Source organism: Stegostoma tigrinum, chromosome 37, assembly GCF_030684315.1.
Source record: "Stegostoma tigrinum isolate sSteTig4 chromosome 37, sSteTig4.hap1, whole genome shotgun sequence".
Lineage (NCBI taxonomy): Eukaryota > Metazoa > Chordata > Chondrichthyes > Orectolobiformes > Stegostomatidae > Stegostoma > Stegostoma tigrinum.
In genome coordinates, this window is record NC_081390.1 from 16,560,818 (window position 1) to 16,573,137 (window position 12,320).

The 12,320-nt window shown below is 37.5% G+C and overlaps 1 protein-coding gene across 1 annotated transcript; it reads left to right on the forward strand.

Annotated features, from left to right (window-relative positions):
- The first annotated feature begins 220 nt into the window (after window positions 1–220).
- On the forward strand, window positions 221–10,697 carry rgra (retinal G protein coupled receptor a). Its single transcript, XM_048563769.2, has 7 exons — window positions 221–372; window positions 997–1,153; window positions 2,451–2,572; window positions 3,750–3,903; window positions 5,312–5,429; window positions 9,199–9,312; window positions 9,691–10,697. Exons 1-7 carry the CDS (start codon window positions 294–296, stop codon window positions 9,832–9,834), a joined length of 888 nt encoding a protein of 295 aa, XP_048419726.1. The 5' UTR covers window positions 221–293; the 3' UTR covers window positions 9,835–10,697.
- Window positions 10,698–12,320: the final 1,623 nt, after the last annotated feature.

Consider the following 12,320-nt stretch of genomic DNA (forward strand, 5'->3'; position numbering starts at 1 on the left):
CCAGAATGGTCTCTGACTGTACTCTGACCAAAAGAGCATTAAATTATGCTTCTTCACAAAGGCCTTGCTGTGATTTAATGAATGCATTTCAAAGTCTGCAAATGCGATTTAACAGGCTTGAGTACACCGCAGTCATGAGACTCTTCAAGATTGCTAAAGCTTCCCCAGTGCCCTCCTTTCTTTCTGAGAAATTACATAAACAACTGACGTGTATCCATGCTTTTTCAATGCCTTGATTTGGTCAGCAATATTTAAGGGAGCAAGTCAGGGTCTTGCTCTACCAGGGTGTAAAGATGGTAACTACCAAACCTATCATTGAGGGATTCAGTGAGTTTGAAGTATTTGCACTTGGGACCACTCTATTACTGGAAGGTAAAAATGGGCTTGTTCGATTTCACAGAAGCTTGTAAAATTGATGTTGTGGTACACTAGATTGATTTATTATCAGATTCTGTCATGAATGCAACATTCACTAACGGTGACAGTGAAATGTGTCTAAGCATCAATGTGTGAGAATATATTTGCCTCCATGTAGCATATGAAAAAGTGGGAATACCTTAAGTTTATGTAGGTCGATGTCAAATGGGTGTTTGAGTGCTATTGTTTGTTTAGCAAGACAATGTTTTATCTTCCACAGTTGTATTCAGTCAAGACGATCATAGAATTCCAATAGGATTTCCAAAGTGGATGTCTTGGGCTGCTTTGCATGTTTATTCAGCTGTTAGAAAAAGTGGATACTGCAAATTCAATAAACTTGAGATTAGGTTCATTGTTTAATTATATCACGAGCGTGATTGTATGTGATTTGGTTTGATAATAAGTTAGACATAATCTGCTTCAACGTTACTGAATACAGAGGTATTTTACCAACATAGTGCTGCTTCTCAAGAAAAAAAGCAAAGAAATATATGTAACCGTGTGATGCGGCTCAATGAAAAACAATATGTTATGTTTTATCATTTGAACCCATCCCCAGATCTCTGTTCTGCTCCACAGCTCTCCTTGGACTGTTCCTGAATGTGATAACGATTTTATCCTTTTACAAGATAAAAGAAATCCAGACACCAAGCAATCTCTTAATAGCCAGCTTGGCTGTATCGGACACTGGCATCTGCTTGAATGCATTTGTAGCTGCTTTCTCAAGCTTTCTAAGGTAGACCTGGTTATCAATTTCTTGGTTTGGTTTCAGAGAATTACTTAAGGTGTACAGCACAGAAAAAGGTAATTTGTCTCAATTGGTCTATACCAGTGTTACACCAGCCTGCTCCCATTCTCCATCACAACCAATCAACTTAACTTGCTATTCCTTCCTCCTTCATGTTGTTACAATCAAATGGTAAGGAGGAATGTACTCTGTTTTTGTTTCAATCCCTTCTCAGACAATTGCAACAAGTATTTTTACTTCTTTAGCATGCGGTTATACCATGCATTATTTAAAGATATGGCTAGTAGATCAAAATAAAGGAGCCATTTACAAGGGTTTCTTAAGTAAAAGAGGAATATTATTACCTATTAACCCCAGGTAAAATAACAAAAACACAACATCAAAAACACACAGTTGATAACTTTAAAAGAGTAAGTATCTTGTCCAGGCAGGAAGAATAAAGGCTACACAGTTTAAAAGTCCTTAGAATTCTTGAGGTGTAAGATTTTTAACCTGTCACCACAGTTGTTTAATTGTTGAGTGGCATCCTCAGCAGTAGTAAAGCATGTAGATGCCATTGAAAACATAATCCAATGAACTGTTCTTTCCACAATTTGTTTTTTTCACTGGGTGCTGTCTTCGTTAGGTGATGAGAGACACTGAGATGAAGAGAAAGAATTTTTCAGCCCTCACTGTTACCAATCCAGATTCTTTCTTTCTACTCTGCTGGTCAAAACCATCTCCTGAAATATGGCTCAGTGTATATTCTTGTGCCTGATTTAATTGTCTTCACAAACTGTCTTTGCAGTCACGTCTCTCACCTGTCAAAATATGAAATTATCACACAAATGTGAATTAAAACAGAAGATATGAATCTGAGATACTTGACTCAACTGCCAAGTTTCAAGATTTTAGATAAAATGACATTTTCGATGCAGTTGGTTTTGTTTATTGGTCTCCTGGACTTGCCGCAACCTGGGGTCAGGTGATCACTGGAAGCCATTGTTAGACAGTTTTTATTCTTCTTTTAAACAATTTTAGTCCATGTAAGGTCGAAAGTATAAAAATCAGATGATGGAGATTAAAATCTATATTTACCACCATCACAACGTATTTATATAGCAGTGTATTTATCTGGATTCCTCTTAAATGTTAAATACATGTTCCACATGCTAATTAGGCTCTGAATAAACAATTCTCCTGAATTTGCAACTTAATTTATTATGTGTCACTTCATATTTACAATACCTAACTTTGGACTCCCCTACCTCAATGCCTATATGTTTCTTGCCTGCTTCCCTCACAGGTACTGGCCATATGGATCAGAAGGTTGCCAGACTCATGGTTTCCAAGGATTTTTGACATCCCTTGCTAGCATTAATGCGTGTGCTGCCATTGCTTGGGACAGGTACCACCTGAACTGCAGCAGTAAGTCATCCCAAGCTAATTCTGAAACACAACTGACACAGATTAAATTGCCTTCTACCACTGTTTTGTTTCATTTTATCCTCCTCTCAGTTTACATTTTCCAAGTAAATCTGAGAAGAAAAATTTCAGGAAATTTTGAAACGTGAAGAAGTATTATATTTTTCCCAAGACATTTAGATTATAAAAAGCATAGGAAGCTTTAAACTTGTAAGGAAGACACGGTTGAAACTTTTTCCTGGATCGACTTGCCTCACAGACTAATGCACCTCATTGAAATCTTAGGAAAACAAACATGTTTATTCATCCCAGTGTCAGAGATGTGACCAAACTGTAAAACCTGAAGCAGAACAAAGAATTCCAAATTCATTTGAAACCTGATTATGCTGTGATCAGCTCCTTATTAAAACAGCAGTCTTTGTGGAGCTCATTAGGATTCATCCCTTGTGAACAAATTAAAGATTAGTGAAAGACTGAATATAGCTCATTGTGGAGTTGATTTTTTTTAAAGTAATCTGTTGGTCTATTCTAGCCAAGAGAGTGGAACTTCGACTTACTCCAATTTCTCCTTTAACAAAGCATTTAAGTGTAGTGATTCTGAATAGTCACAGCACTGGTCAGTTATGTAAGGAGCTGTGGAAAAATCCCCTTTTCTTGATCTCTAAATACACTAAATCTGATTTTTAAAAAATTGCCATGTCCTTTTCTAGCCAGAGGATGGTGATTCATTACTGGGCTGTGATTCCTCTGTGAGCTGCAGCAGTAAAGCCTCTACAAGCTGCTTAATTATAGGGAAAGCATCATGGCCAACCTTCAAACTGTTCACACTATGGGTAGAAAAAGTCACTGGAGAACTGTTAGAGTTTAGAATCCAGGCTAATTTCCTTTAACCTAACTCCATATATCAGGGATCAAACTTGGGACTATTTTGGGGTGATGCTCAGCTGATTAGTAATTCAAGTCACAGAATATCTTGACCTATCTGAATTTTAACAAGAGTTTGTACATGGCTAGAAAACTCAACAATCTATGATATTAAAGTTGTTTTATTGTTGAAAATGGATTGCTAAAATGCTGATTGGTGAACTTAATGGTGATTTAGTTTAACCTAGATTTCCACACATTGAATACGATTTAATTACGGATTGACAACCATCCACGTATTAAATCTTATTTGCAGGGTCAAGATTACAATGGAGCAGTACCGTGACTGTTTTGGCAATTATCTGGGGATTTGCTGGATTCTGGGCTTCTATGCCATTATTTGGATGGGGTGAATATGATTACGAACCATTAAGAACTTGCTGCACACTGGACTATTCTAAAGGTGACAGGTATGCTGATGAATTTCTTATTAATGTAAGTCATTCTCAGGATGTAGGTCTTGCTGACAAGATTGGCATTTGTTGGAAATCCATAGCAACTGTGAGAAAAGTGTAGTGGATGTCCTTTTCTGTGCTTGGCACAAACAACCAGTTTTGTTAAGCTACTGGACAGAATTAATCATATGGCATGGAACAGGATGATAGTTTCACCTTCTGGCCATTAAGTGGCCAATTCAAGAAGCCAGGTAAGTGGCTGTTCCCCAGGCACTACAGACCGCTGATCTTTAATTGACCCTGAATTCAGGTCCCAAAAGGGGCAAATTCTGTTTGGATACCAAAGTCCTCATGACGTATCAACCCTATCTCATTTATCTATGAAGGCTACCAGTCTCCAACATCTTGATTTTAAAATCCTTGACTTCACCTTCAAATCCCTCATGACCTCACTTAATCCCATCTCCGCATCCCCACCAGCCCTGCCATTTCTTGAAACTCTGCATCCTTCTGCCAACTAGGCTCTAATGCATTGCCTCCAGTTGCTTTGCCCCACCTTTGGCAGTCATGCCTTCAGAAACCTAAGCTCAGGCTGTCAATCTTTTCAGAGAAAATGGGAACTGCAGATGCTGGAGAATCCGAGATAACAAAGTGTACAGCTGGATGAACACAGTAGGCCAAACAGCTTTTGTGCTCCTAAGATGCTGCTTGGCCTGCTGTGTTCATCCAGCTCCACATACTGTCAATCTCTTGCTCTGTTTTGCAATTTCTAATTTCTTCCTTAAGACCCTTCTTACAATTGGTCTTTTCAGCCAAGCTTTTGCTCATCTGTTTTCCATGACATCTCTGTGCGGATACTTGGAATCGCTCCCTAAATTAAAGGCACTTCATAAAGGCAAGTTGTATCAGGGCAGAAGAACACTGACAAATTTAAATTCCTTTTCCAGAAAGGACTGTCACTGTTTGCAAAATGCAGGTAAGCTGATAAAGCACCAATGGGTGTCCATTGGGCTCCAGGAGAAACTGTCAAATCTGATTTGTGACAACGTTGGATTTAGAAATAATGCAGTATCAAACTGAAACAGGTCAGCTTAGATTACAGATATCAACTGCCAATTTCGTTCCATGTGAAGTACAAGCTGCACCACTAACAGTATAAAACACCTTAGATTAATTCAGTTTAAATAAAGAAAGATGTTCTGTTCTTTTTGAGCACTCAATCCTGAACGAATGTCTTTAATGAGGCCTGAGGATGCCTTTGGGAATCACATTGCCTGAAGGAAGTCAAAGCTCAAACACGTCCACTACCTGTATAATATAAACTGCAGATGCTGCAAAAATGTTTATACCATTCTACTTTGTGAAATATGAATTGGAGTCTAACACATAATATTGCCTGTACCTTGATTTATTTTCCTATCAGAACATTTGTCTCATTCTTCGTCCCAGTGGCATTTTTTGAATTTGTCTTCCCACTTTTCATCATGGTAACTTCTTACCAATCTTGTGCGAATAAATTCAAGAAAACTGGACAAGTCAAGGTAAAAATAAGTTATTTAATCTTATTAAGACTGCAATAAAAACGTCGTTGATCTTTTCATTGCCATGACAGTACATTTGCAGTTTAAACATAGTTTTCATGACTGTTTTATGATTTTGCTGTACATACTTTTGTTCTAAATCTTACTTAAAGTGGGTAGTGCATAAAAGAAACGACAGTGCAAAACTGCTTCTCATGAATTATTTGGGGCAATAGTATGTGCCAAGTGTCAGTCTGAGCCATTTATTAATGGAGCAAGTTGCTTACAGTGAGAGAGGTTATAAAAGCATTTAATGTATCCCTGCAAACTAGTATTATCAAGTACTGAGACATTGTCACAATTAGTGAAGTTATCAGGGATACATTCCTGGACGATTGGCAGTCTGACACCATTACATTTTCTTTCTATCACATATCTGGTGATGTCAGGTTGACTTAAGTGGAAAAGGGCATTGGGCAGAAACGTCAATTCCTATGATCTGTTCTGCAAAATAAATCTCACTCCCCACATCTACAAGTGACAATGTTAACAAACTTTTATGGCCATATCCTTACGAGTAGATTGATTGAGTGCATCTACTGTCCTCCCTGGAATACAAGTGTTCGTTTTAAGAGTGTCATACCAATGAACTCTTTTCTGAGGATGGTTATCTGTGTGACTTGGACCTTCCCTTGTGCTGAACCTACTTTCCACATGAGTGCTATCTGAGCTTGTTTGACCATTTCTTACCACTCCCAATCCTTCAGTCATTGTAACTTCTTCCTGAAGCGTGCTAATAGAGTCTTATTCCTGATGTTGATATTTCTGTACTTGTGAAAGCTCCCTTTCTACTTCTGGTGAATGAAGAAACTACTTACAGACAGACACTGAAGAAAACAAAAAGAGTGTTTTTATCATGAGAAGAATGAAGCGAGTCTGTTTAATCCTATTTGTACATTTGGAGACAGAGACTGACCGCAATGTATGCCAGGCTAAGAATATCTGATACTACTGTCTGGAGAGCTGTCATACTTAATTTTTATACATTTGCATCAAAGAGAAGATCTTCACATACCAATAAACTGGTTTGTTTGTTAAAAGGTAATGTTCCCATAAAATATCAAACCATTCTGGAAACACATTCTTAAGTCCTGGGGCTGCCTTTCAATTGGCCAAACATGGATTCTTGAGAATTTTGAAGCTGAATGCTTTGTTTTTATTCGCAGCTTGTCCATACAACTTCAACAATTTGATATTTTGTGAAATATTTCCCTTAGCTCTGATTTTTGATTTTGAAATAACTGAAGGCACCAGTGGTTTGTTATAGATAGTCAAGGGAATCTGAATTGCTGTGTCAACATGCAAATTTACTTGAATGCTGTAGTTTGGAACTACAGACAGTGATGTGAGAAGGTTCAACTTTCTTATCATCGCATGCATGACCAGGAATCTTTCCCGTGCTTAACACTTGGGTGCTTTGTAAGTACTTGCATGTTGATACACAATATTTTTGGTCATGCTACAAATGCACTTTCTTTGACCACCAAGGCCGCCATGAAGTGGGACGTGAACATTGAGCTTCTGGGTCAGGAGCGAGAACTCACTGTCCCAAACAACCTGAATAATGTGATATCAGTAGGAAATGGTTATTTGTAGAGACAAACATTCATGCTGTAATTAATTTAGAATCGTCATAGTCTAATTAACTAAGAAACTCATGCTGGCTACAAAGAGTATGATTTGATGGTTTCTGCACAGTACCCATGTCCAACATTCAGTTCAGCCACTGACTCCACACCAATGGGGGAAATTTCATTGTAAAGCTCCACTTTGAGCACATCCTGACCCTGATAACAGAAATGAAAAATACAGTTATGATGAAAACCTTAATGAGGGCACATTTTGCTTGAATCAGATATTATGCAGCAAACCAATGGAGGCATTCAAAAAGCGCTAAATGATGAAAATTGTTTTATGAAATGGTAACAAGAGGGAAATGTCTTGTGAAGAATGAAGGAATAATTTAGAAAGTATTTACCTCATGATGACTTACTTGAACAGAATATACTTATTTCAATTTCTATTCAGTCTGTGTGCAACATCATTAAAAAGCTATTTGATGACTATTTATAACAGAATGTCAACAAAGAACCAGGAACAGAACATGGACTGGAGTCCATCTGATTTGTAATTTCTATTATTTTGTGAAGAGTTTTCTTTCTCTACTTTTGTGAACGCCAAGGGAGTTCTCCCTGCTTTGCTTTAGGAGCAAAATGGAAGCTGGCTGATATTATGGAACCAGAAGAGGAACAGAACAGAAAAGAGACCTCTAGATTTTTGTTGGACCTTTTTAACAGCAACTCAGTTAACCCAACCTTTCTCCATAACAAGTAATTGTGGTCCTTTAGAAATTGCTCCAAGTCCCTTTTGGGGTAACTATTGAACTTGTTTCCAACACCCTATTGGGCAGCGCATTCAAAATCCTGGCTATTCATTTCTGGTGTACTCAAGGCCTTTCTGTGCGAGCTGTTAAGCTTAGTGGAGGGTTGATAATTAGTGAGGATATTGCTGCGTTTCCAGTAAGATGGCAGTGAAATAGGGCTCTCCAGCCAGAGCTGCATCCATTCTTTTCTTTCATTTTCTTTAACTCTCCCTCTTTTCACCCTTTCGCTCCCTTCACTCGGCCTCAGGCACTCACCCCTGACCTCTGACTCCTGGCCTCTGAAGCAGAGTTGGCAGTTGGCAGTTGGCAGGCCAAAGCAGCGATGGCGGTGACCGGCAGCCCAAAGAGGGGACGCCAGCAACCCATGGCCTGGTGCAAAGCGGTGGGCAGCGGCACAGGGCAGAGTGTGGTTAGACCATGTGGAGGTCTCCTGCACTGGTCTGCTGCAGAGAGATCTCAGAGAGGGTGTATGATATTTGTTTTTTTAACTTCTTGGTTTTCTGACCTAATGTTATACTGTGTATACAGTAATGCAACATTTTTTCTTTACATCTCTATTCTGTAACTGACTGTACCTTGGTACTTTGTACCTAAGATGGTATTGTTACGTTAATCTTGTAACAGAAGAAGCTGTACATAGATACTTTTGTACCTAAGATAGTGCTGTAAGTAGCCACTTATCAAGTTTTCACCGCACTCATTTGAATACATGTGACGTTAAAGTTAATTCAATTCAAATTCTTCTAATTGTGCTGTTTCAGTCCAAATAGTCCATATTACACAAATACAGATGATAATATTATTACATGGCTGTATCTTACCAACTGAAGGAGTTACTGAGATTGAAAAAAACGTAGTCCTCAAAAAAAGAATAGTTTTGGCTTCTCCCATTGTTGCTGTTTTTTTTCTGAGATCAACATCAGGCTGCATTTCTGATTTGGAAGCTGTAGGGGGTTCAGCTGAACACAGGATAGATGAGATGAACTGTGGGGGAACCTTAGAATGGATGCTAGGAATCTTAGAAAATTTATCTGGAGAGGAACCATTAATCATAGAATTGTAATCCAGTTAGGGATTATCAAAGATGGAAAATAGATAGAATGGCAGCAAATTAAAGCAGTGATAAGTTCTACAGAGCCAGCTAAGAATGATGGGTTAACACAGGAAATTCACATGCTCAGACTGAAAAGTCTGATAAATAAGGAGGTAGAGCGTATAGAGAGATTGGTTAATATCATTGACACAGGTAGACATAGCTTCAGTGAAATCTAATGGATTCTTATTATGGTAATATGATCATTGCATGACTTATACCATTCTAACTCAAATTGTTTTATTTCCTCTCAGTTTAATACTAGATTACCTTTTAAGACTCTTTTGATTTGCTGGGGACCATATAGCCTGTTGTGCATGTATGCTGTCTTGGAAAATGTTACTGTCTTGTCTCCAAAACTAAGGATGGTAAGTAATAATCATTGGTATTGTATTGGTAAGGCTTGAGTATAAATTGGGGTGGGGCAAGCGTTCCCATTATACAAATGGTGCTATTTTGCTAAAGAATAAACTAGAACAGTTTATTTGATTTCACTCCATTCTTCAAATATTATACTGTTCAGAGATAAACAAACACAATTCTAAATTAGCTAGTTGTTTAAAGATGCAGTAAAATTGATGAGTAATCTGGAAAAAGAGCCATTATGTTGTGTTTGAGGGAGATATAGATATATAATTCTTGCTTTACCTGGGGTCTGTCGATATTTCCTGTCTCTATTATTTAGTTTGATGAATTTTTAAAACTAATGTCACCATTATTCTTTCTGTTTACCCTTATCTTGGCAGCTTCCTGCCATCCTTGCAAAGACATCACCTATAGCCAATGCCTTCGTCTATGCTCTTGGAAATCCTAACTACAGAGGAGGAATCTGGTCCTTCTTAACAGGAGAGAAAATTGGATCCATTGAAATGGATGGGAAACTTAAATAAGTAAAATTCAACCATTCACAGAACAATCATTGGAACATAAACCGACGTGCACACAGAAACTTTAAGACCCAACCTTTATATCAAGTTGCTTTCACAGTAGAAGCATTTTGCCCACTTTACAAACCAAGGAGTTAGAATGAATATACTGGTAGATTACAACAACACTTGAATATGCTAGTACAGCTCTTGGCTCCAGAGAGCCATAAATCTATGTTATTTACACACACAAACGAAAACAGAAATCGCTGGAAAATCTCAGCAGGTCTGGCAGCATCTATGGAGAGAAATCAGTTAACATTTCAGGTCTAGTGACCCTTCTTCGGAACAGATTTCTCTCCACAGATGCTGCCACACCTGCTGAGAATTTTCAGCAATTTCTGTTTTTGTTTCTATTTTCCAGCATCCGCAGTTCTTTTGTTTTGTTTTATCCTGTGTTATTTGCGGCTACTCAGTTGGTCGCAAATAAATTATATTCTATATCCTACTTTTTGTAGTCCCTTTGACATTTGAACTTCACTTGATCTGTGGAATGATAAGTAGCTGTGGAAAATTTGTTAGCTGTTTAACTGGAGGAATGCAAAATTAGAAATGCACAACTCAGTTTAAAAAGAAAGTGAAGCTTGTAACATGAATAGATTCAGTCCTTCCTCCCAGGAAGTGCCCTAATGCAGAATATGACTGCATATCAACACCATTTTCAAAAATATATTCTCAGGAACCTGCCATTTGTGAAGATCAGATAATGACTGCAAATGGGTCTGAAGGTGAAGCTATTGATGGAGAAATTGTTAACAATATACTTAAACATTATAGTCATGATGTAATGATAAGCCATTGCACTGAAGTAAACAATTAGCCTTGTATATTTTGCATGCAGGCTGCAGATACATAATTAGTCTTTGTGACATTGCACTAGCTGGATTGCTATGTGTTTTGACAGCATTTATCTTTTCAATTTTAAACAGCTGAACTCAAGAGAGTTTAATATTGAATGTTATTTAGATATTTACAAGCTCAAAGAAACCATATTTCCAAGTGGTCCATGTGTTTCAATAGAACTTTGAGAAAAATATTTGAATGCTTATATAAACCTCAAAAAAATGGAAGTCTAGCTCTTAATTGCTAATGTTCAACATTCTTTATAAGTTTATATACCTTCACATATGGACCACTCTATTAACGTCTACATTTGGGCTCGACATTTAAGAGTGCACCTTGTTATGGAAAATGACAAAAGCACTCTGTTTCCACATTCCAGGATTAATGCTAATATATTCTGATTGCTGAGGTTGAATTTGGGTTATTTGATTGCTCAGTGTACTGGTAAACCATTATAATCCTTTATCTTCGGCACAATTCCAGACTAAGTTAATCAGTGCAAATGGGAAGGGCAAAGCCTTGGGATTTATTCCTCATAAACAATTTTATTAGCACAATTTCTTTAATTTACCAAAGTTGAGAAAGTGCACTCTAAATACTTCATTTACTTCACAGTCAAATTTAGGGGAGAATTATATTTTTATTAGAAAACTCAAGATATGAATGACATTAATAACAACAAAATATTAATTTATAACACAGCATTGCAATTCTGCAGAGTGCAATTTGTGGAAATTACAATTGTTAAATAATGGGCACCATTGAATACTATAACACCTTGAATTTAAAAAGAAATCTATTTGTCAGGTTAAAGAGACTTTAAGAAATGCCTTGGAAAATATGATTTTTAACTCGTGAATTATATTGCTCCGGTTCCTGTTTATGATGGATGGTGCTGCTGGTTCAATATTCCTGATGATGAGTACATTTGCATATTTGGCTCATCTGCCTTGTCATTTATTCAAGAATATCCCAAGGACTTGTACAACAATGCCTAAACATTCTTCTGCTTGACCTTTTAAAAATAATTCCTTTTTTTCTGTCTCTCGTTCTTTATTCTCTTAGTCCACTATTTGTCTTATTTCTCTTTCTGTCTTGACTTTAACTTTAATTTATTTTTAAATTTATTTCCCTGTAACTCATTCTGATCCTTTCTCTATCTTCTACTTTCAGAAGTTAAACTGATGAGTCATTGGGCATGAAATTCACACAACCACAGATGACACTTTAACTTTGCCATGCTTTGCTGGATTAATGTTCCAGCAATTAAAGGTGTCAGTCTAGTACAAAGTCAGCAGTGAACTAACATAAGGAACAATTTCATTCTTCAGCATTATCACCATCATTGCACTATCAACAAGCTTTGGAGGTGCCTTTTTGAATGAGGCCATTGAATCGGCGAGACATTCCCTCCACCGGTACAAATGCCCTATGAGCAGCAAGTACTGGCATTACTGGGTGAGCGGTCTCTCTTGAGTTGAATGAGTTTGATAGAGCTGTGAATGGTTCCCTGCAGTGTACCAAAGATTGGCACCATTCTGATCATTCAAGGTTGCTTTGGCATGTGAATATTAAAACTGAATTCTTCAAGTGCTAACCTACATTGG

Bases quoted from the DNA above. Each gene is read 5' to 3' on its own strand.
- rgra (XM_048563769.2), top strand. From the start codon at position 294: ATGGTAACTACCAAACCTATCATTGAGGGATTCAGTGAGTTTGAAGTA. The intron at 2,573-3,749 runs GTAAGTCATCCC...TCTTATTTGCAG, and splicing joins GTACCACCTGAACTGCAGCA to GGTCAAGATTACAATGGAGC. The intron at 5,430-9,198 runs GTAAAAATAAGT...ATTTCCTCTCAG, and splicing joins AGAAAACTGGACAAGTCAAG to TTTAATACTAGATTACCTTT.